This window comes from Nestor notabilis, unplaced genomic scaffold, assembly GCF_000696875.1.
Source record: "Nestor notabilis isolate BGI_N333 unplaced genomic scaffold, ASM69687v1 scaffold4611, whole genome shotgun sequence".
Lineage (NCBI taxonomy): Eukaryota > Metazoa > Chordata > Aves > Psittaciformes > Psittacidae > Nestor > Nestor notabilis.
This window is the reverse complement of record NW_009915128.1, coordinates 124,836-151,074: the sequence shown is the minus strand read 5'-3', so window position 1 is coordinate 151,074 and position 26,239 is coordinate 124,836. Positions and strand designations below refer to the sequence as shown.

At 39.7% G+C, this 26,239-nt stretch overlaps 1 protein-coding gene across 1 annotated transcript in view; it reads right to left on the bottom strand.

Moving 5' to 3' along the window:
- Positions 1-949: 949 nt before the first annotated feature.
- MCTP1 (multiple C2 domains, transmembrane 1) overlaps positions 950-26,239 on the bottom strand; it is a gene marked incomplete at its 5' end in the record, with an annotated part of 149,576 nt that continues 124,286 nt past the window's right edge. The window contains 4 exons of the mRNA XM_010023972.1: positions 950-1,021; positions 3,206-3,303; positions 6,860-6,969; positions 10,488-10,597. Of these exons, the coding sequence (XP_010022274.1) occupies positions 950-1,021; positions 3,206-3,303; positions 6,860-6,969; positions 10,488-10,597 (390 nt within the window). The remainder of the gene's footprint in view (positions 1,022-3,205; positions 3,304-6,859; positions 6,970-10,487; positions 10,598-26,239) is intronic.

Sequence of the window (26,239 nt, the reverse complement as noted above, 5' to 3'; positions counted from 1 at the left end):
GTAACAGGTAATGTGCTATATCATAAAGCATATTGATATGATCTTGTGATTTGAAAGCAAAAACATTTTCTGCGAGGTTCCATATTGAAATAGTTATGTGCACAGAAGGTGTTCATAGCATGACACCCAAAGCAATATGGAGTTAGTTTGATAGTATTTCCATTACAGCAGAATTATGAACTTTATTCACTAAACTACGTAGTACAAATGAAGATTACCGGTACATATAGAAAAATCAGATAGGCAATCAGTTACAAACTTGGCAGTATTTTGAGAGAGACAGAGATTTTTAGGTCTTACAATGGAATGATAAAAACATCAGGAACTACTTTTGGGAGTTCCAGAAAGAGATTTGCACTTGGTTTTTCTCATTATCTTATAAGCAGCCCTCCTGCACAGGAAAACATTGCACCAGGAGTTAACATAGGGTCTGGAGTTCGAAAAAATCTGCTAAAACTTAAGTGCAGTAGGGACCACTACATTGTATTTCTGTTGAAATGTATAAAACATAGAAAATCGTAATGGTGGCTTACTGGGTAAAAATATTTTAATGCTCACAAATAAAATCTGACTGAATTTTTTGAGTCAGATTTAAATGTACACCTTTTGCAGATTTAGTCGGCATGATTTAAGTATTTCAGGTACCTTTGACCACCAAGTAGCTGTGCATATTTACCATTTTAGATGGATTCCTTTAATGTGTAATGCTGCATCTAATAGGGCTTTCGAATGTAGAAACCCTACTTGAAACCTTCAACAAATGTCTTTACAATGTGAAATATATCTTCAATGAGAAATGCCTTTTTACAATATTTACAAAATCTCCCCATTAGGTAAAAAGGAAAAATAAATTAAAAGCTCAAGAGAGAAAGGAAATGCTGCTTAGGCTGTAGTCTTTTTCTTTTATCCTTCCCCAGCGGATGCTTGACCCTTCAACACGTGAAGATGGCTAGCCAGGGTTGTTTTTCTTCCTCTTGCTCGGACTGTGACTGGGATCCTGTTTCAGTTCATGGTATTGCACCTGTTCAAACACAATGTTCAGAAAGAAACCAGTCAGGTGGCACGTGCTAGAAAAAGACCTCTATTTTTTTTAAGAAAAAGAACACTATTCCCCTGCAAACTAAATGGGATCTGCAGCTGTGATTCCACAGCAACAGAATGATAGATCTGGAGTAAGAAGGCAAGACAGCACTAGGAAAATCCTGCCAGGAAGTAACACTGTGTGCTGAAGTAAAGTTTAAGAAGGGTACATCTTTTGTTTTCTCCATAAGCTTTAACAGAGAATAAACAGTATCCTCTTTAATGAATTGGATGAACAGCCTTTGTAACGTTTCTTAAAAACTTGCTTATTTTCAAAGGCCAGCCACAGAGGGGATGAGATTCAGAGGGGTATGTGCACCCATACTTCCTATTTATACCAGATCTGAACTGAAACTGCTATCTAGAAATGTCGAAAGTATGTAATCCTTGAGGTACTGGAGGTGATTTATGTGCCTGACATTATCTTAACAGTTGCACCTCCTCAAGAGATTGTGTACTGCATTACAAAAGCTTGTAATTCACAACCTGCTTATTTTTAAAGGAGTTTATGTGCACAGCTGAACTATGGCCATATCAAAAACTTACACCCTAGGAAAGTGAAGGCAGAAATGCTCTCAGAGTGCTGCCACAAGACAAACTAACCCCACCAGTGACTCCATGTTGGTGCAGCTTCTTTTGCCATTTGACCTTCATGTTTCATTTTTTTGAACCCTACTTTTTTAACAATGATGTGTTTTTCTCTGTATTTTAAAGTCATGAGCCTAATTTCCATTTGGGCCTAAGCAATTATTTTCAGACCTACTCTCCATGCACACATAAAGACTCAGTCAAGCAGGCAGACTTTAGAGATGACATATTGAGCATACGTAAACAGCTGATAGTGTCTTAAAAATGTGGTGACTGAAGGTGAGGTGCCAGGCAATACAGAATCACAGAATGGTTTGGGTTGGAAGGGACCTTGAAGCTCATTCAGTTTCAACCACCTGCACAGGCAGAGACATCTTCCACTAGACCAGGTTGCCCCAATCCCCATCCAACCTGGCCTTGAACACTGCCAGGGACTCTCCTGTCCCTACAGGCCCATGTCAAAAGCCCCTCTCCAGCTTTCTTGTTGCCCCTCATAAGGTATTGAAAGCCTACAATAAGTTTCCTACACAGAACCTTAGAATCATATTATCACAGAATCATTTCGGTTGGAAAAGACCTTTAAGAACATCAAGTCCAATTGTTAATCCAGCACTGCCAAGGCCACCACTAAACCATGTCCCCAAGTGCCACATCTACATGCCTTTTAAATACCCCCAGCAGTGGTGACTCTACCTCTGCTGTGGGCAACCCGTTTCAATGCCTGACCACCCTTTTGGAGAAGAAGTTTTTCCTAACCTTCAGTCTAAACCTCCCCTGGTGCAGCTTCAGGCCGTTTCCTCTTGTCCTATCCCTTGTTACTTGGGAGAAGTGACCAGCCACCTCCTGGCCCCATCGTCCTTTCAGGTAGTTGTAGAGAGCGGTAAGGTTGCCCCTGAGCCTTCTCTTCTCCAGACTAAACCCCGCCAGGTCCCTAAGCCGTTCCTCATCACACTTGTGCTCCAGGCCCTTCACCAGCTCCGTTGCCCTTCTCTGGACCCGCTCCAGCACCTCAATGTCTCTCTTGTAGTGAGAGGTGCAAAACTGAACACAGGATTGAAGGTGCAGCCTCACCAGTGACCGGTACAGAGGGTTGATCAGCCCTGCCCCTGCTGCCACACTGGTGCTGATACAGGCCAGGACGCTCTTGGCCTGCTTGGCTGCCAGGGCACAAGCTGGCTCATGGGCACAAGCTGGCTCATGTTCAGCCTTATCCCAGACATTTTCACATGGGGCTGGAGGCTGCTTAATACAAACTGTAGCCCCTGCTACTGTCACCCATCTACTTGCCTTTTTACTGATTGCTCCAAAGGATCCTCAAAGGCACAATTAAGGCAGCAGTGACTTTTTCACTGGAAAAAGGTCTAGCAACCTCCTTAATGTCCATAGACTCTCCTAAGCTTGAATATGCAATTTCTGTGCTAAAGAATATAATACTGAATCAAAATAACTGCTTCAAAATGTGTTTAAAAAAACCCAGAAAGTCATGATGCCACATATCAAATTAACTGCCATAAGGACGCTTTAAAAATATACACACCACTTGCACATCTGAAGGAACTCTGGATAGAAAGTCAAGTAGCTCATTGTTATCAATTGCATACGGACTTCGAAGCTTCTTTGTAAATTTGTTGATACCTACAAAAGTGAAAGTTCAAATGTTACTATGACCATTAAAAAAACCCAGATCAACATATTTCTTGGCAAAGTTTTAAAAAAAAAATTAGGATCCATTTTAAAGTCTGACATTAGCACTGAATTAATGAATGAACGAATTGTAAACTTAGGCTCTAAAAGTTGTAATCTGCTGTTGCGGTTCCCTCTGCTTCAAAATGCAAAAGTTCTAGGCACATTTTCAAATTCCTCGAATACTTTTTTTTCTTTTTTTGTAAAGTAAAAAACGTGTGGTTGTTATGTAGAGGTTACAAAAAGGAGAGGAATAAAGTGTACTCGATTTCTGTAGCAGAGAGAATGAGCAGTAACAGGCTTAATTGCAGGGCAGAAGATTCAGGTTAGATACAAGTAAATCTTCCTAATGCTAAGGATGGGGAAGCATACAGGAAGCAGCAAAGTCTGCAGGAGGAGGCTTTAGGATGAGTTTACACAAGCCTCTGTGCAGGAATGTCAGATACAGATGAGCTGATGATGGTGCAGAGAAGGGACGTGATATTTTCCTCATACATCATGGTCTTACAATGTCTATTGACAATTACTGCTCAGAAGTACCAACAAAATCCTCCCCAAACTAAGCAGGAAGCAGGCTTTTAAATTAAACTAATTTCCTTGTAATTACATGCTGGGTCAGGTTCATTCACTTTTCACTTGAGAACCTTGTTCATGGGCTCAGTGGACACACGTTTGAAGCATGGGCAGGAATGGTACAAACTGCACAGACTCATGTGAGTGGGAGAAAGCCAGAGCAGCATTCCAAATGTGCCATCCTGTGTAATTTATCCAGGCTGTATCAGAGGTAAGATAATACAGTTTCTCTTCGATGAAGTCTTTGGTTCCCAAGCCTTTTGGAAAGCTTTTGCAAGGATATAAAGCTTTGGGATGGAGCATACAAGCTGCAGTCTCGATAACACCCACAGCCTTCAACTGCATGAATTCTTAGTTCTGTGGTGCAGATATGAGATGCTGCCATCCCTTTATCTCGTGATTGAACAGTGAGTGCCGAGAAGGAATATCTGAGATTAGAACACCTTGTTTAAGAGGGTCCTTTGCATCAGCAAGTGATTGAGAAACTCAAGGTCTGCCCCACTGTTCATTGCACGTGGCCACTGGACCACCCATGGGTGATACAGTCTCACCTTGTCCCATCTGATAAAGCACCAGTCATGCTGTGAAAGCAAAGGCATGAATAAATCACAGTCAAGGCTCAGAAAAGAAAAGTGTTGACCAGATGAGAGGGGGATGCTACCAGAGAAGTAAAATACAACAAGCAGATCAGGTCTTTTCCAAAAGTTTGGAAATTTTCTGATGAAAGTAATTTTCTTTAGAATCTTTTCCAGATAAACAGCTGTAGCTATCACCAGGAGTCTGCACTTCAATGAATGAGATTAGAGTGCAGAGGTGGTTCCTGCTCTATCGTGGCTAATGCACCACATGTTGAAGGACCAGCAGTCTCCATAGGGAGAAGCATGTTCAGGAGAGACAGAACTAAAATTTCATTCCAGGCCAGGCTGAAAGAGGCAGTCCCTATGGATGCACAGAAGAAAGACAGCTATAAAAAAGACCAGCCATAACACGGAGGATTTTTCATTTAAAACCCTGTGACTTCCCAAACAACGAAATGGGTGATGCTACTATAGAGCAGAACAAACTTTCCTGTGTACAAAAGTCAGACCACAAAGGTAATTTTCTTCCAAGTGCAGGATGTATGAAGAAATGTATATACACAGGGGAGGCTAGAAATACACAATAACGGAGAAAACAGGCATGTGTTTAGAATACGCATTTTTTAAAGAGGCAGCTGCTTAAAGCTACACACAGCATGACATGGCTCTGTGCGAACATGGTTCACCCCAATGAGATCTAGGCTGCTGGAGTTGCAGCTATGCAGTACATTTCTCCTGGCACAGTGCAAGAGAAATATAGAAAAAAAAGAAGAGATCCCCATACACTTGCTGAGTAAGAAGTCACCTAAACTGAAATGCAAGAGGAAAACGTGGACCTGAAACCTCTATGCAAAAAGGTGCTTGAAGTTGAATCTAGATAGACTAGGTAACTTGGGGACATGGAAGAGAAGAGATGGGGAGGGGAAGAGAGCAAGATGCATTTACAATAATTTGTGCTTATGTTATCTATCTGTGGTTTGGGAGGCATGGGCTCCAGTTTGGGAGTTGGGGTTCTTCCTTACCTGAAACAGACATTTTGGTTTTTTTTTTTTTTTTTTTTTTTTTTTTTTGGGGGGGGTGTGTGTGTGACCCCCTCCAGGGGTATCACAGGGGTACAAGTCAGGAGTTTTTAATAGAAAAATGCTGATTATAGTTTTGTGGGTATTATAATCTCAGGTTTCTTGCATGAAATTAAGGGGATATATTAAAGCAAGTGTACAAGATGCCAGATCTGCCCAAAAAACACCAGAAAAAAAGATACAGACCAAGTACTTCAAACTTCAGTAACAAGAGGCCTACCATACTGTGTATGTGCTAGGTTGCACCCAGGTGATATAGAGTATGTGAGGAATAAGTGAAATTCCAAGACAGGCAAGGGCAGTAAGCCCGCACTCTTGCATCTTTTAATTCCATAGAAATACTTTCGTTCAAATCCTCCTTATTGTTTCTTCTCCATTTTGTATATTCTGCTACAATTATTTGTGAAGGCTCTGTAAGAATATTAATAATACTGACTGATGTACAAAAATTACATTCTTTGTTAGTTCAATGATTTTATGTTGTCTCTAAAATTCAGAAATTTTTCACAAAGGCATTATAGTGATTCTTTTCTTCAGAAAGAAAATCTAGCCCCAGATTTAACTGGACAATGCTCTTCACAAGTCTGCATTACGGAATAAGGGTACAGCTGCTGGTGTTGTAAGATGTATATACAATATACAAATGTATATACAAAATATACAAATGAAAACTTCGGGCATTGTTTATGACAGATGTGGTAACAGTAGCTGTTTAAAATCAGTATAAAGAATAAATATAAGGACAAGAGTAGTGACAACTTGGATCAATCATGATTCTATCCTGCTGCCCACCCAATGCCCTGCCAGTTTCTGTTCATTATCAACACCAAATACCACATACACCTTTCTGTCTGTCTAAAGGTGACCCTTTACACAGGTTTCTCGTTGCTTTGTTTACATACACTTTCCGAAGATAAAGTACTGCAGTAAAAAAGGCATATTGTCCTAAATATATTATATAGATTGAAATGCCTCTGTCTGTGTATAAGTGGTGAAAATAAATCTCAGTAATATCTAGACAAAGCTACAATTTGATATATGAAGAATCCTCATGGCTACATGTTTATAGCATGATGAAGTCTAGAATGCCAGCCAAGAAAAATGCATTTTGCAGGTGGGCCTAAATCTTTACACAGTTGTGATTTTTAACTAACCTGTCTGTTTCCATCATGGGGCAGCTTCAAGATCATAAATACAGAAAACTACTGACAATGTAAGTCATCCCTTAAAGAACAGTTTTTTCTAAGTGGTCAGACAGTTAAAAGAGACTTTACTTACCCCAGACAAGGACAATGTATCTCAGCGGAATGAAATACAGGATGATGGTGAACACGGAGAGGGCAACAATTGCCAGCCAGCTCAAGAATGGGACAGTCCAGTTGAATGTACTAAAAGCAAAATTAACAGAAGTCAGAAATGTGCTCACCCAACAGGGTCAATAAAAGAACAAATAATGGGCAGGACAGCGGGAGAAGCAGCAGCTCCATCAGTGAGAACAGACTGAAACTACAAATGAATACATGGATGCTGTACATCAGGGTGAGATGGGCTTGGGCCCACTACCAGTGGAACCTGAAAGAGCTCCCAGCTTCATGCACTCCCTGTGGAATGGCACATCTCAAGCCCAGCTTGAGGAAGGGACCTTATAGCTCACCCAGTTCCAAGCCTCTGCCATGGGCAGGGACACCTTCCACTAGACCAGGCTGCTCCAAGCCCGTGTCCAACCTGGCCTTGAACACTGCCAGCAATGGGGCAGCCACAGCTTCTCTGGGCAACCTGTGCCAGGGTCTTACAGGGAAGAACTTCTGCCTAAGAGCTCACCTCAATCTCCCCTCTGTCAGGTTACAGCCATTCCCCCTTATCCTGTCCCTATAGGCCTTTGTCCAAAGCCCCTCTCCAGCTTTCCTGTAGCCCCTTTAGGCACTGGAGCTGCTCTAAGGTCTCCCCTTAAGGAGCCTTCTCTTCTCCAGGCTGAACCAGCCCAGCTCTCTCAGCCTGTCTCCAGAGCAGAGCTGCTCCAGCCCTTGCAGCATCTCCATGGCCTCCTCTGGACTTGCTCCAGCAGCTCCATGTCCCTCTTGTGTTGTTGCCCCAGAGCTGGATCAGGACTGCAGGGAGAGTCTCCCCAGGGCACAGCAGAGGGGGAGAATCCCCTCTCTTGATCTGCTGCTCATGGTCTGGGGGTGCAGCCCAGCACACAGGTGGTTCTGTGCTAAAACACACACTGCCTTATCTCCACGTTGCTTTATTGTAAGGACAGTGAAAGCAGTTAAAGTCTGAGGAGTGACCTTCCCTTCTGCCTGACATTTACATGTGCTCCTCTGCCAAGACCCCTTCTGTCTTGGGGGTACATTCAGGAAAAGGCAAGTGTGGGGGTATGCAAAGCTGGAAATTCATGCATGCACCCAAGAACGAGAGTGTTAGGGAAAAGGAGAGTGCAGAACAGTCCGTTCTGTAGACAGGGATAATTCAACAGCACTGAAGGAAGGAAGGAAATAAAAAAAATTTTCATGGGGGAAAAAAAACAAAAGGAGAAAAATGACAGAAGGATTTAAAAAGAGGGAGTGGAACAAGACAAAGTAAACTGCAGGAAAAGCAAAGAAAAACTTTATCTTCCAGATAAAATAAAACAGATGATTATTTCTTTATGGACAAAGGAAGAGAACTTCTGGAATCACATCAGAGTTTCAGGACACTGCCTTTCCAAGAAAGCCCCAGATTAAAACATCCTCATTGAGGGTCCCAATCCCTACGCTGTGATCAACTCACTTGGCAGAGTCTGAGGTGTGACAGAGAGGAACTGAAAGCTGAGGAATCTTGAAACAGCCACGCTGTGGCTCTCCAACCTCTGTGTGCAGGAAGGAGAGGGAGGCCAGATGGCCAGTTTATATATATGCCCCACGGGAACACTGGTTAAAGGAAGCTTGGCTCAATGGGATTGTTCCATGAAGGCACCACCATGTCAGAAGTGTTGCATGACATTTATCCAAAAGGAAAATGTGGCTTTGTCTCTAAGTAGCCTGATGATACTCTTTAAAGTATTATCACTAGCTACATCCCCAATCAGTGTGATTACATTATTTTGGCTTCTCTGGCTGAATAATTGCAATTATCTGAATTGCTAGCCATATTTTTCATAATGAGCTCTGGCTTCCTGTGTTTATTTGTCTTCTTTTCTCCCTGGCAATTTTGACATGTCTCCAGAGTGAACATTATGTTAGCGTCACTTGGTGCAGGATCACTCCCTTTCTCCTCAGGGGACACCTGCTCTTTTCCCCTCTTCTGCAGGCATTTGGGATGAACAGAAGGTTGAGGGTCTGCTCATGTTCCTGTGACTCGGCTTTGTGCAATGGATCACAGACACACCATGTGTGGGAACACTGGCTCCTCACTTAGCAAACCTCCTTATGTGCTGTGTTAGCACAGCATTCAGTACAGGTTTCCCATTATAGTTTCAGGAACAAATTACAAAGATTTATAGGAAGATTTGGGCTCACTCAGTTTAGAAAATTCTGTTGCTCTCATCTGGTATATAATAGAACAAGACCTACTTCCAAAATGCACAATTAGAAAAACTTAATCATCAAGACAACTTCCATGAGCAGCCTTTTGATAAAAGACTTATTTCAGACACAGGCTCATTTTGTTTGCCTGGAAAAGTCATGCAATATAATGTGCTTGCACCTACCCATGCTGCTGTGAACATGGCTGCCTGGAAGTGTCCTCATGGGAATGCTTCCCAAGCTTTCCTGTTAGGGACTTTGATCTTAAATGCAAAAATGACAACCTCCTCTTGAATTCTGATATGCTTGCCATTGTTGATAGATTTGGAGGGAAAAAAATTAGGCAGAACAGCAAGAGAGATGATCCTCATGTCTCCTACAGGCTGACCTCATCCACTAAGAAGTCAGTACTTATTTGGGGGCCATACCCCTTGCATAGGCTATGGTCTCAGAGGTGTGAGACATCAGTGTGCTGCAGATGGCACCAGCAGTGGATGAGGCAGGTGCCTCACACTGCTAGATCTCACCCAGAACAAGGCAGCACATGGCTTTAACTCTCCTGTAAAATGCGCTGCATGAACCAGTGCAAGATTTACAGCAAAGCCTCTTGTGCAGGTTTTCTAACTCAGCACAGCTCCCTGCTCATCTGTCTTCCTGCCCCCTCTGCCTGCAGTCAAAAGGTGGTTGCCAACATGCTGCTTCTGATGTCTCACCCACCAAGGATGAGATGCTCTTGCCTTTTGAGGGGCAGAAAGCCAGTGTCACAGCTGATGGCTGGAAGACATCTTTCTGATACACTTCTGATCTCCAGTAATAGATGTTACACTGCTGTTCACTGACAATACCAAAACTACACCAAACTTCCTGTGGTAAATCTCAGAACTAATCTTGCTTAAGGCCTAAATTTGTTGGCAATTCTTATATATCAGGTAGGAAGTGCTACAAATTACAAGTACTCTAGAAACAAAGGTTTTGCCAACACTTCCAGCAACTGAACATATGTACATCCTTAAAATCTGAAACCCATACTCAGCTCTGTTTATTTCCTTTATCAAAGCTGCATTATTTATTATTACTTTTTTAAATAACTACTGTTAGGTCTCACATCAAGTTTCTGTTTTACTTCAATGCCTTTGTTATTATTTTCTTCCACCCAATTTCTGTATTTCTAAATTACAAAATTAATATGACAGGATTTTCATTAATTGAGGGTGTCCACAAAGAAAAGGAAATATGATGAATTTCAACAATGTATCATCAAAAACTGGAGTTCCAAAATAAAAAGAATAAATAAAATAGAGTAAACAAAATAAAAAAGAGTAAAGGTCTAGCACCTGGTACTTCAACTTGAAAAGAACATGAACAGTATTGGAGAGCAATCCATCACCTGTGTTAGCACTTACTTCTTGATTCTTTCTCCAAAGGAAGCCACTTCATCAAGGATATTCTGGACACTGATACACACCTCCTGGATGGCATAAAGTCTATTCATAAACCCTTTCTTTTCACTGTCCTAAAGAAAAGATTAAAAGTAGTTGAATAAAATAATTTCTGACTGTACGAAAAGGACCACGTATCCATCAGTTAAGTTTCAAAAGTGCACGTTACATACTCATCTAAAAGTAATTGGTAAAACCTGGTAATCAGAAATTGTTTTCTTGTGTATTTGTGTGTATTGACCGTAAGTATGATACAGAGTATGTGCTGAGCACCACACTATTTTGTTTGTCACTGCATTAGTTCAAAAATATGTATTTCAATAAGCCAGGTCTCTGGCTTATAAACATGTTGAAGGTGCCAGCCTCCTATGTTGTGCACTCTTTCAAGTGGTAAGAGACAAAAGGAGGAATGGGGGCATTCTGTCGAAATGCTGGTCCTTGTGCTGCTGTAGGCACCAGGAAGATGAACATTCCTTGTGGGAGGTGCTGAGTGAAAAACCAGAAACACCCAGCTCTTACAGGGATGATCCCCTCTGGCTCCATTTCTGTGTTTAAGTTGTCAGATGTACCTATGCCCCCATCATCATCATCTGTTCTACCTTTCTGCTTGGCTGTTGAGCACACTTGTTTTCTCTCTCATTTTTGCTTTCTAATATTCAAGTGCCACTGTGCAGGAAATACATGGGACATGAAACTCCAACTGCCTTTACAATATGGTTAGTGCAGCCCATACTGCAAAAGCATAATAACATCTCAGACATGGAGAAAATGAAAAATGTAGGGTGAGGTGTCATTGTAGGAAGTAATTTAATTACCTCCTTACTTACTCAGGTATTCTATACACTATTGGACTTTTATTTACAAAGCCATCAATGTATATTAATGTAGAAGTCTAACCATATTTGTATTTTTATTGATCAAGAATTTTTGTGCCCTTAAAAATGTGAGAGTTTTTTCATGAACAGAGTGACCATTTGTCCCTCAAAAGCAGAAGCCACCCTCATTAAAGTAGTTTCCAGGGTCTTTGTCCTCCTTTCTGCCAACTCAAGCAGACTTTGCCTCCTAGAAGAACCCAACAAGGTGCTGCTTGGGTACATCAATGTACTCCATGGACCATTCCTCAACTGGGCTTTGTCCTGCTCCAATGACCTGTTCACTTTTCCTCAAAAAGCTACGCTATTCCTAAGCCTAGACAGGCTGCAGCACCAAATCCACACAGAGCCAACAGCAATCTCAACAAAACATTGTGTTACATGGGATTAAAATGACACATCACCATGGAAAAAAAAAAAAAGACAATTTCTCTTCATTTTTTTCTCAGATTCCATGTATGTCAAAAATTTATGTTCAACAATTCCAATGGATTGATGCTATATTACCACATCTAGTTTGAATGTGATTAGTGTTTTCTCAAAATAAGAAATAGAAAAATAAGTATTTCAAGATTAGCAAAATATATAAAAAAAAAAGTTGTTCAACATTTTGCCATCACAAACCACACAACAGTCTCTGTAACTGACTCCAAAGACCAGCACCAAAGAAATTAGCATATGTTGCATTTCAGTTTTATTTTCTTCTCCTGATGATTAATTAGCAGACAGTATACTGGTTCACTTATATTGTTGCCATTTTTGACATCTTAACAAACTAGATCATATGAGAAAAACATCATTTAGCATTTAACCATCTAAAGTTACTTCAGCAACACTGGTTCTGAAACTACATTGTCAAGATTTCTTGTGAAGATGTTGAAAGTGTTTAGGTACAGAATATAGACTAAAATACACAATCATGAAACAGACAGAGATGGCAGAACTACTTCCAATGATTGATTATAATTTCAAAACCCAAACACTTCAGTCAGAAAAACCACCAGTTTCTCAGGCAAAGTGAAAGAACTTATGTTCTAAGTTAAGATTAATAATTATTCACATCGTGAAGAAGTACCTTTGTTTTTTTGAGGATGACCATAAACACAAAAACTGATATCAACTCCATCCAGTGCTGCACAGCAACACTGTGAAGTTATTTCCTTAATATTTATTATATGCTTGAAGCCTTGGAATGACACCGTTATTGTCCTCAGGTATACAGCTTGTGAAGACGTGCAGCATATATCCAGCATGTTTCTTTGAAAGAGATACCTGCTCTATTCCTTCGTGTAAAACACATACTTCCAATACTGGAGAAACATGAAAATAAACTGTTTTCTCATACGGCAGAAGCGAACAATAAACGATACAGAAATCACAGGTATTTTTCTACTTTTCAAATATGTATACACTTTGCCTCTTCATTTTCATTTAACAGATTCTTCCCTCTCTGTAAAGTTATATTGATTTGCAATTAACTTGTCTGAGAAAAGAACTGTCACTGTAACAAAGCCAGTTCCCTTTGTGACATTTCGAGAACTGAGATTACATTCAGAGGTCCTGAGGCTGTTTTTCTTTACAAATATTTTACAAGACAAACTAATACCCTTTTTTAAAAAAAAATACATCTGTTTTAAATCATTCCCCAAAAGAACCCCACAAAACCCTCAAAGACAGAAGGAGACAGAGAAAGAATCACTATATCCACCCCCTCCCCCCCCGCATCTTCTGAGTTTAAAGAAAATTTGTTGACATACTCTGAGGCAGGAGTAGACAAAACAGCAGAGGAAAAAGGAGGTCATCAGAAGGATCAGGGTTTGACTTTGCTTAAACTCGTTCCACATGCCCCACAACTATTAGCTGTTTTTTATTTCCTGCTCCAAAGATTTGTGGAAAAAGTAATCTGAGCTAGGGAAAAGCTGCACTTACTTTCTCCCAGCAAGATGCTGTGTTAGCAAACAGAACGTATGAGCCACTTTGAGCAAACCAAAGTCCTTAATAATCCATTTTTCAGAGACTACCGGTATTTTCTTTCCAAAGAAAGATGGTCTGTAACTGGAACCAATTTCATTATTTGTATGGCTAGAATACCAAGTTTCTGGAAATATTTGCCATTTAAATTGTAGATAAAATTTATTATACAAAGCTAACAACAGCATTATTACTATTTAATTTCCATGATTTGTTTGTTTGCAGTAGGCTTAAGGTATCTGAAAAGCAAGATGTTTGCTAAGGGATGGCTTTAAGCATAAACTGTGAAAGCAAAGTCAAATTGATGTTTATAGACTGACCTGAATTTACAAAAGGGAATGAACCAAAAATAAAGTCTGAGACCATGTCCTCTCCTCCTTCATATGAAATGGTAGATTACACATTGATATACCGCTTGGCCAATAATAATACTTAGCTCTTGTGTAATAATACTTAACTGATTTTCAGCTATAATCGTATTTTACATTTGGTGAAAACAAAGCAAAACGAAGTAAATGACTTGCTCTAGACTGTGTGGAACTAATTCACATGAAACCCTGAATAAAAACAATGTTGTGTGGGTCTCTATTTAGTGGACTATGCTTCCAACCCTGTGATAAAATAGAGTGATATAGGAAAGGATTATACCTCTAACCCCAAATCTCTCTTTTCTCCAAGTTAGGATGCATTTACAAAACAAACATTTCAAAAGACAGGGTAAGCAGGAGAAATAAACAAGTCAGTGTCCTGGGTTCAGCTTAAACCACTACAGCCAGGCTCAAGAGTGAACGTTGATAAAGTTAATGGAATTACACCAGCAAGAAAAAGAGCTTTAAGTGAAAGGAGACATTTTTAGTACAGGGAATAAAACTTTGAACATTTTATGGTGGGTAACCCTCCTGCTAATAACCGCAAAGTTGGAGAGAAAGGCACAGATCATAAAAACAACAGAGGAATAGGAGAGTTTCAAGAATAGAAGGAAATCTTTAAATGTTTAGGAGATGCTGTTTGGGAAAGACAGAGGCTCCAGATGGATCCTCTGAAAACACCCTTCATTGCCCAAGCGGGTATGATGGAGCATCTCTGTACAAACAAAAGTAACTGAGACAAAGCCAAACTAAGTTGTGATAGGTACAGAGAGGATATGAAGGACACTGACAGCAAGTGTTCACCTGGTATGCTGTACGTGCTGTGATCCTGTCACTTGGCCACCAGAAGACACATGCACTCTTCTTTGTTTATGTCATGCTAGACTAGCTATGGCCACACAAGTATAGCCCCACAACTATTGGTGAGGAACACCTTTAGTAACAAAGTGGTAGATCATTATTACTTGAATAGAAGAATGCTGCTTCCATGAGGAAACACTGCAGATTATTTCAACTAATAATTGGCCACCAAAGCAGAGGGCGTCCATAGGCACCCATGTCACCCCTCGGAATGAATCTCAGCCACATGCACGACTGCAACATCCTGGTAGACCTCCCTATGGAGGCTCACAAGGGAGACCCACAAGTGCTGGTAGGAAATCCTTTACTGTCAGGATGCATTAGTACTTCCCAGGAAGGGCATGTAGATACTAACTGTTGAGTAATGTCCTATGGCCTGGCCACAGCTCAAAAACCTGTCACTGGGGATTAATGGCCTCAGCTATTATATCTCAGACTATAACCTCTGCTCCCTAGGAAGGTCACTAAGAAGATAAGAGAGCCAACTCTATTCCAGCTCTGGGGACATTTGATCTCCTCCAAGTCTTCTGAACCCCTATCAAAAGGCTTTAGATCTGGCAATGGATACTCAGGCAAATCATTATTTTACGGAAAGAGGTCAAATGATATTGCTATTTAAAGATAACTGTGGAAGTGTGATCATGAAGAAAAGCTGAATGGTTTACAGGACCTGGAAAAGTGCATGGGATGACCTCCTCCATTATGTCTATAAGGAACTGAGAAGGTCATGTTTTGATTGCTCTTCCTTCTCAAAGGTGGCCACTTGTGGAGTACCATAACCATCTAGTGTTGCCACTTTTTAATTGAAAAATTACAGGAAGACTTTTGGAGACAATGAAACCTTTCTGTGGGGCCTTAATGACTTAGAAGTTTCCACCCTTCAGTAAGCCAGCTCGTAACTCTTCCAGTTATTTTAAACAGTTACTGATGGCATGCCAGGCAGACAGTTACCAGTGTATGTTCTCCCCTCAGCATCAGCAAAAGAGAAGGCCCGGCTGGTACTCATACCACCCTGAAATGGAACAGTGGGAGGAGGCTTCTGTACAGCGCTGGCACCATTTAATGCTGGATGTCAAATGCATACATAACCAGAACTGAGCTTTGAAACTGTGGGCTTCACTTTTGCCCATGTTGCCCAGAGAAGCTGTGGCTACCTGGTAGTGTTCAAGGCCAGGTTGGACGGAGCTTGGAGCAACCTTCTCTAGTGTGAGGTATCCCTGCCTATGGCAGGGGGTTGGAACTGGATGAGCTTTAAGGTCCCTTCCAAACCATTCTCTGATTCTGTATTACCTGGCATGTCATCTTCAGTCACCATGTTTTTAAGACACTATCAGTTGTTTACAAATGCTCAATATGTCATCTATAAAGTCTACCCAGACTGAAAGTCAAAAACACAGCACTGCACCAGCTACTAAGAAGGAGAAAAAAAATGACTGCTGTAGCTGAACCCAGGACACTAACATAAGTCTTTATGTGTGCACAGAGAGTAAGTCTGAAAATAATTGCTTGTGACCAAATGGAAATTAGGCTGGGGATGTTAAAATACAGAGAAAACCAGGTAATTATTTTAGAAAGTCGGGTTTTACAGAGAGAAATAATATCTGTGGTCATGATTATTAAAGAAAGAAGTGCTAAAATGTTATTGTCTAGTAAGCATTCTGTATTTAAACCAGCAGAAAGTAGGCACAATAGAAACCATATAAACATGCAGATGAAACACTTGAAGATTCACTGTTTATGAAGACACCATGCCTGTAAGCATGAATATTACAACAATCTGTTCTTCCTCAAACATACACTAAGAGTTGAAAAAAATAATTTTGAACCTTCTGTGACTTACTGGCACTACCACCTAGGTAATGAATTAGACTTTTTCATGTGTAATGAACTGCTGCAGTGTTAGAACATAAATATAAAATCAGAAAAAAAAGGTTGAGAGCTACAGTAATAATTTTATGGGAAAAGATGATATTGCAAGCTTACCACAAAGCAGAGAATGAAACACTTTAATGTAAATTCTTACATAAGTGCTTATTAAATGGAGATTTTTTTTGCCAATGCTTTTTACTTTTTCTTTCTCCCTACTACATTCCACAGTATTGCCCAATGCTGTTTAAATGTGTTCCTTCTTGATTTCTCCTTCACTGCACATTTTAATACTGTAAAGATAACACTCCAGCAGAAACACAGAAACATGCATGCAATAGAGCCAGTTAATGGCATGACATGCCATTTCATTGAAAGGCCATCTAGTGGGGGGAAATAAAAATTTAAATTTTCCTTGTGTAGTAACTCTTTGGCTAATGCTAAACCTTCATGAAGTGTTCATTTCGTATATACTCTATACAAATATATCACTTGAAAAAGGTGAAAGCTTGTTTATTGATGGTGATACATTCATGGGCAAAAAGTCAACAATGTCAAATAATGCCATGCTTTTCTTGATACTATTTTGGAACGAAACTTAAAGAATTAAGGCACTGTGGGAGTAAGTGTTGGGGTGATGAGAATCCATCGGATGCATCTGCTTTATGTTCATCTTTGAAAAACTTGAATTTTTTCTCTCAGCTACCTCTTCCCCCCCTTCACCTGCTCTGTTTTATTTAAGCAAGGGAAGAGAGAATTTCTTACTTCATGTGAGACAGAACTAAAATGGAGCTTGGCAGTGATCGCAATAATATTCCTCTTTTATCCAGCTGTATTGATGTCATCCAACAGTGGCTAAGAAAGAAATCTTTGTGTATTGTCCAGCAGTTTTCTGAAATACCTTATTTAGACTACAAACCTGAAATTCTACTAATAAGCAATCTTTGGCAATGATTTTACAGTTGGATTTGTAAATTCTGGTGGTTCTTAACAGTGTTTACCCTCTATCTATGCTGAATGCAAAACTGAAATTAATGCTTCACTAATTCAGCTCTTTAAGTTCTGTGATACATATCTGAGGGATGCCAAATTCAAAAGTTAAATCTCAAAGTTCTAATAATATTAACATAAAGAATGATCCTGTTAGTTCTATGAGAAAGAGTTATTTTAAATAAGAACAGGCCCACTTTTTAAGAAACTGGAAGGATCATGGGGTGAGAACAAGTCATACCAGCTAGTAAAAAATTCTGGATTCAGGTCGGGGCAAGGGAAGAGAGAAACCAGAAAGGGAATGATGAAAGACTGTGGTTAGCAAAACACCTGAATTTTTGAGATGCTTATCTAAATCATACCCACACATATTTGTTGTTCAGTTGTTACCAACAAGAGCCTCATCAAAATAATGTAGTGTTCTGTTTTGAAAGTTTAAAGTAGCCTTAAAATTTATATTTCAATAAATGTCCATACAGCTGTCACTGATTGATATAGAAGGAAGATTATGGAGTTCTGCTGGAGTTAGAGTTGTTTAAAATTTCTGTTGCAGTTCTGAAATACAGTGGCTTGAATGTAGTTGGTGTAAAAGTTAAATTTGATGTATTAATATATGTCGAACATAATTTTCATTTTCTCCTTGTAAAAATTATAGTAATGATAAACATGCTTTTGGGCTTTTTTGAGCCCATACTGGGCTAGGACACTATCTGTGCACCGAAGTCTGCATTTAGATTTACTTTACTGTCTTTGGAAGTTCCCCAGCCCTGTGTTGACAGGATATTATGATCTTATAATTCTTATCTAAGTAAGTCATTCATCTAAACAAACAGAGATAATGATTTTACACTAACTTATCAACCAGAGCCGGTAAGCCTAAGCAACGGCATCTGTAACTGCTTCTGCTGCCAAAAAACCTGCATCTCCAATGCTGGACTACAGAGGGTAACCTCAAAATTGTCACCACCACTATATGAACTGCCGTGACAAAAGCCACTGGAAAGAGTCAAATCATGATCTAAAAGATGGTTCAGTACTCCAGCCTTAGATTTCTATTGTAAAGTTAATATGAACTGTTCTCTAGAAGTATTCCCCTCAGAAGGTGGAGTGGGGTCTTCCTATCACTAGCTCTGCTACTTCAGCTCAGGAGAAAGCCTATCGTGTATAGATCAGGAAAGACTAAGTGATGTTCCAAAAACAATGCATGCATAAACGCACATTTCAAACAGCAGTTAAAATTATTCAAGAAATCTATTAAATATTAATCAATTGAAGAAAGAAAGAAAGCTTTTAAAAAACACTCCTTTTTCACATAATTACCCTGCATAAATGTTCAAACTGTGCTTTTGGAAAATTACATAGTTTAGAAAAATTGTTTGGTATTTGAGACAAAACAATATAAAAAGGAAGAAAAAAGCTGCACCTAGAAAATAACCCTGCAAATATTCTGGGGGTACAGTGGGTGGGGAGTGAAGAGTGTAGCAAGAATTCTAAAGTGCTTTTGGAGAAAATGCAGATAAAAGCCTAAAAAGACTCCACTGTCAATTTTCACTGTCTGCTTATTTTACTGAAATAGGGGAAAAAAACCACCCCTTTTTATTTATTAGGAAGTACTGAAATTTTGAGCAAGATCTAAAGCTGAGCCATCTAGTGAAGACAGGGTGAGCCCTGAATATACAAAATCACCATGAAGGGTAATTAGAAACAATGCTATTTTCATGTCTAACAGATTACAATAGTCTGTTCTACACTCATTTCAAATACACTTTAGCATGCTAATGCCTTAGAAATTAAAAAAGCACATATTTATGCTGGACCACAGTAAATGACACTCTGACTGATAACACTGTAAGAGCTGCACACATTCTGGTAGTGTACGGCAATCTGCAATACAGAAAAGAAAAAGGTAGCTCAAAGGCAAATATTTACACAGCTGTTTACCCTTTTTTTCTTTTTTTCAGAAAAAAAGAAGTAGCTAAAGCAAAACTCTGATTGTGATATCTGTTATTTTACAACAAAATACATTGTAGAAGAAGCTACCAGACCTTGTCTTCAGTCACCTTTGGTGAATTTACTTTTGAGAAATGAATAAAGAAATTTGCTTAGTTGAACTGATTATGAATGGAGATGCTTTAGAAGGAAAAAGGAAAGCAATGCATTGTTAAAATTAAATACAAAATCCAGATGATTGCTGTAATTATGTAATGGCAGTTGAAAAAAATAAAAGGCAGGAAATTTGTCATTCTTCAGGCAGCATTAACTTGACCACTGAGCACTCATGACACAGGACATATACTGGGTTACAGATGATACTATTTTTACTGAATCCTGCAACCAAAGAATCAAAAAAACCAGCTGGGACACCTAGTTTACAGAAGATGAAAAACAGGCATTCCATGGCATTTACCTGCTTTTTTGAAAAACCCAAATAAACAATGTATTTTAGCATGTCCCCATGTGACATGCATTTCACCACTTTTTTCCTCACTACCTCCTAACTTACATACCACCTATTCAAAAACTTTAAAATACCAAGATACATAATATGTAAATGCTGGAGAAGGAGGGCTGGAAAACCTAGAGGGAATAACAAGCCTGACAGCAAACTAACTAATCATTGTCATTTAACAACTCAACGGATACTGGGCATTAAGCAGATGAATAAATGAGACTGACTTTAGAATGAGCAAAAGGGGTATCCAACAGCATTTAGCTTGAAAAAGGGGAAGGGGCCCCAGTATAAGAAGGATGTGGAGCTGTTGGAGAGAGTCCAGAGGCCACAGAGATGCTGCAAGGACTGGAGCAGCTCTGCTCTGGAGTCAGGCTGAGAGAGCTGGGCTGGTTCAGCCTGGGGAAGAGAAGGCTCCTTAAGGGGAGACCTTAGAGCAGTTTTCAGTGCCCAAAAAGGAGCTACAAGAAACCTGGAAAGGGGCTTTGGACATGGGCATGTAGGGACAGGACAAGGGGGAATGGCTTGAACCTGACAGAGAGAGATTGAGATGAGATCTTAGGCAGAAGTTCTTCCCTGTGAGGGTGGTGAGGCCCTGGCACAGGTTGCCCAGAGAAGCTGTGGCTGGCCCATCCCTGGCAGTGTTCAAGGCCAGCTTGGACGGGGCCTGGGGCAACCTGGTCTAGTGGAAGGTGTCCCTGCCTGTGGCAGGGGTTGGAACTGGATGAGCTTCCAACCTAAACCAGTGTGTGATTCTATGAACAGCTGTAGAAAGAGCTGGCATGCAAGCTACGATGCGTCCCTGTTTCAAGAGGACCCATGTGACCATGGAATTATTTTCAGGAGAGAACACAGGAAATTTTAAAGAGAACTGGAGACCATCTCACTTTCTAAATCCCTGATCCTTCCTTGACATTTTCACAAAAGCCAGAGATACATGTAAGATCAGCTTCAAAGGTTTGTTGGTACCAGCTGTCCACAGATGCATGTGCGCTGTGCCACCTCCTGTTTCTCCAACTCCACCATTGCCCTGTAACTGAGGGTGTTGTATAGCACATGATGTCTAACAAGGTGCAGTCTGTTTAGAATAACCTATTTTATTCCTATAGGCCTTTCTAACAGAGATTGTAATTTAGGCCTCCATACTAAAAAACCAAACAAACAAAATCCCCAAACCCAAAACAATTAAAAAGGCTTCCCCCCCCCCAAACTCACAAGTTGCTTTAGTGGCACTCAGAAAAGCATCAACCACCAGCCGCAGTGCAAGAATTCAATGACAGTTCTCTTCTTCAACTTTCTGCAAATAGTCTTTGTATTATTTATTTTCTAGTAAATAAAGTTAAAATGCTTTTCAGCCTTGGTTGCAAACTCAGTACCCATTTGCAGTCCAACAACAGCAGGGAATAAAGCTGCCATCATTAAATGTCTTTTCTCCTGTGTGCCTGCTTTCCATAGATTTCATTATTTCTCCTGGTCTGCACACATTGTCATATCTAGGGCACAATGATGCTAAGTAAACAGGGAGAAGGCTGTGAAATTTTTATCATCACTGAAACAACTGGCTGGGAGGTTACACTGTACTTAACCTTTTTCCAAATGAAACATGGAAAAGAGCAGGTGCCATTCCTCTAGAAGAAGACCTGTGCTATTCTAGCAAGGCAGTTTGAGATTAAGCACACAAACACTTGAGGTATTTAGACTCTGTCACACAACAGTTATCAAAGAGACTGCAATAAGCAACTGTATTAGATTAAATCTGTTTTTTTTTTTTTTTTTGTAAGGGGCAGATATGTGTGATGTTCAGAAATACCCAGGCTGTACTACACTTCTCTGCTATTAAAGTTGTGGGAGGGTGGCTCATGCAAGGCACAGGATGGACATATGCCTGTGCAGAAACAGAATAGCCAAGAGCAGACACCCACATTTCCTAATACCTTACACAGAACTTTTGAAATTATTTCTGACACATTTCTTTATGGAAAGCAAATGAAAACTTACATTATGCTTAAAAGAAATCTTTTAGACTATTCCTAAGAAGAAAAAAAAAGTTTAAATAACTAAACAAGGAGAAGAAGGTAAAACAACAGATACATTTCAAAAGATTAGCAGTAAACTATCATAAAATTTGGTATTAGACCTGATGTTTAATATATTTATTAATCTAAATCAATAAGAAGGAAGGTTGAGCTGCCAATCTTACAGGAAACAAAATTACTTAAGAAGGTGATATAAAATTTTTGAGGAATGAATCAAAGTTTGATTAATTATTATCACTAGTGGTTTAACTACCTAGCACCATTATGTAACCTGCTGAGATAAAATTCACGATAAAAAGTAAAAATAAAAAAGCAGATCCAAAAAAAATGCAGACATGAGCTATTGAAATAATGCAAATTGTGAGAGGATAAATTAGATAATGAGCAACAGAAAGCACTAAGACATTTTAATTTACACAGAAGATGAATTAACATAATCAAGATATTCAAAATAATGAATGGTTTAGAGAAAGAAATTGGGACTCTTAATCACTCTCATAAGGCAGTAGAGAGAAATGTTCCATAAACTTGAAAGGCAGCAGAGGTAAAACTGATAAAAGCAAAATTTCTTCCACACAATGTAAAACTCACTGGCAGAACTCGCTGCCAAAACAGCATTAATATGAAGAGCATAATAAAACTAATAGCAGAATTAAGCACATACACCATCATTTTCCCATGAAATTATAAAAATAGTGGGTAGAACAACTGTCCATCATTTCAGACAAAAATTATGACACAGTTAAAATCTCTTGTAGAACTCAAGCAGGAGTTTGAGTGACAACAGAGAACAGAAGTTACTATGAAAATTAAGTGTACACAATGCACACACGAGATGAAACCTTTCCTGTTTATTATTTGAGATGCTTGCATCTTTGTTAAAATGTGTAAGAGTAGTAGTAGGAGAACAAAAAATCCATAGACAGAACCATGGAACTGCTGATATTGTAGCCTAGGGAAAAAGTACTGAGGATTACAGTCCACTGCTTGCTGGAAAGGATTGCACAAATATGCACACACACACAAAAATGTCTCCTGTTTTTTCACCTGAGCCATATAATGAAAACAAACTTCAAATAAAGTTTCAGAGAAAACAGGGCCACGTGTTTCCCAGCTACAGCACTGATTTCTTCTAGAAGGAAAAAACTTGCAAATTCTACTTTTGGCTAACCATTTCCATCCCAAATGAACAAATAGTTAATTTTACTGTGTTTTTTGTGGTTATGGACACTGGGACTAAGAGAATACATGGCATGCCTATGGCTGTAACACTGGACACTTACACTAACACTTACATCCTAACAGCTATTTTAGCGTTTCCTTCTGCTGAACTCTGCCAATCCATGCTTTGAAATAGATTCATTTTATTACATAGCTGTACAATAGCATGTATGAAAACAAACATGTAAGAAGATCTCCAGGGTTCTCGGGGAGAGGGGGAATCTGAATACCTTTAACCCAACCTCAAACTGAAAATCACCCAAGAACCTCTGCTTTAGATACAAAACCACAACATTTTTCTTTGAGTTTGCTTACTTTTTATTTTTATGATAGAAGAGTTCAGAAATCAGCTACCAAGTCAGTGCCTCAAAACTTTGGAGGAATTTCTTCCTCCTCCTGAGGTACTGAGCTTCACCCACTCATGGCCTCTGAGCTTTGGAGAAGCTGGCACTCCTGAACACAAAACTCCCACATGACATCCTACTGCACTGCTTTGGCTCCAAAATCTCATACCCAAAATCTCATCCCCTTTTGAATTGACTTCAGTGCTTTTGATTCCCATGTGGTTGAAAATATTAATGTATGGAATGGAAAATATTAACAGGGGAGAGGAAAGAAAGGAATTTACTAACAAGGCTCACTCAAAATGGGGGAGGGGTTGAAGGGTGCAGCATGCAAAGCATTTCCCTCCAGTACCTGGAAGCAACTGGGAGATATTCCAGTTGATAATGAAAAGGGAAAGTAAGGAAGATCCTGTGGCAAATGGAGATGGCACAGCCTGAATGGGCATCCTTACAGGGTTGTGTTGGAGATTGCTCCCCACCGCAGGGAGGTGGCTCAAGCTCTTTATCAGCAGCAGTATTGACATTAGTAAATGATAATATTACTAACAATTAATGACCATTGCTGTTAAGACTTTTTTTGTTGCTCACCCTAGGAAGGGGAGGGAAGACCTGTTGAAGCAGAACCTAGTGGGTCCCAGCCAACATGGACAAGTCTACCTTGGAGCAGTGAGCAGAAGAACAATCTGCTGCACTATAGAAGATGGATGGAAAATGTAAGAGAGCATTAAATACTAATTTATCATAGAATCACAGAATGGTTTGGGTTGGAAGGGACCTTAAAGCTCATCAGTTCCAACCCCTGCCATGGGCAGGGACACCTTCCACCAGATGAGGCTGCCCCAAGCCCCCTCCAACCTGGCCTTGAACACTGCCAGGGATGGGGCAGTCACAGCTTCTCTGGGCAACTTGTGCCAGGGCCTCACCACCCTCACAGAGAAGAACTTCTTCCTTTTCCCTAATCTGAATCTACTCTCTTTCAGTAATTTATCAATTACTTTGATAATTCATTCAAGGTAACAAAGTAAGCAGTTAAACCAAAGTAAAATGGGAACCACTTCTCAGAAAAGTAGTATAGAAAGACAGCCACCTCTTCACAGCTGGTAATCATTGTTATTTTTAATATTTTGTGCACAGGCTTTATTTACCCTCCTCAGTTGTTGCCATGTTGTGTCTTTTGTGTGTATTTTGTGAGTGCCTAAAAGACCCTTTCGAAGTATGAGGGCACCTCTATATACAGCACTGTCATTAAATGCACCCCCAGCATCAGAAGGGTTGAGATCTGCTCAGTGGCAAGAGGCTATTATTTATTACACCCTTCCATGTAGTTATTTCTGTTTCATTTATGTGGTACAAATCCCTTAGTTGATTCCAGTGACAGAGTTGCCCTAGGCTTTCCCCTCTCCACCTTGCCCAATATTATGGAGCAAACCATAAGGATCTTAACTGGAAAAGATACATATTATTAAAAGAAAGATCCAAATTATTCACCATTAAGAAGCAATACACTTTAATGTCATCCACCCCCTATTCAATATTCCTTACTGTTACTACAAATGTTACTTTCAATAAATATTTTTAAAACCCAGCCACCATTAATGTGGTTTAAGTAACACATATAAACCTGTAAAATAACAGCAATAACTACATGCTGCAAATTATACATAGAATCATAGAATAGTTAGAGTTGGAAAGGACCTTAAGATCATCTAGTTCCAACCCCCTTGCCATAAGCAGGGACACCACACACTAAACTATGTCGCCCAAGGTTCTGTCCAGCCTCATAGTTTATGGTGGAGGTTATTTAGCATATCTAATCACAGTTCCAATTTTCTCCTAGAGCATAAGAGTAGCAAGAATTGTACATGGAAAAGAGAAGGGAGAAGGAAGAAGATAAAGGTTTTCTAAGCAGCAGAACTTAGCAAAATGCTAACACCAGGTAACCTGTCTAGTACATCATAGTTTATAAACTTGTGCCAGGCCTCAGGCTTCACTTCTGCTTTCCGTCCTTACATGCTCTGCTAGGATACAACTCCACATAAAGATATTGATAGTGCCCAGAAGACTCTGTAGTGTCTTGATGGTATTGATGTCTCTAAAAGGAAAGAACACCACCATGCATGCTGAGGTAGTGAGACAATGTTGGAGTGCTCCCCATCCTTGACTAACCCTTTTGTAGATAAATGATGGAGAAAGCAAAGCAGGATATTACTAGAGCACAATTGTAGCAGCATGTCTGCTGTTTAGTTTCATCCTTGAGGAAATACATCCTTTTAGACTCTCTGGAAGCCAGTACAGACCTCATACTTTTAAATGGCATTATTAAAAATAAATAAATAAATAAGAGCACGATGTAAGATACCACTGACTGTAGACTCATTTATTTATTTGTTTATTTATTTATTGTTTCTTTTAAAAGGTAATATTGTATTTTGTGACTGTTTTTCATGTTCACATTCTGAAAACTAATTCCTCCAACTCTCTTCAGCTTCCTGGGAAGCTCACAGGAAGTACTGAACCCATCCTGGACGTTCAAGTCCTGATACTGATTTTGGGGACCAAGTCTTTATTGACTTTGTAGTCCAGTTTGGTCAAATTCTTTTTATCTATTTTTAATACAATTTTATTTTAAGCTTGGATCTTCAAGCAATCTGTTGTGAAACTACAGGGACTGGATGCTTCTGGCCGTCCTTTCCTCCCAAAGGAATTGTGAACACAGATCACTTAGGGTTTGTGAACGT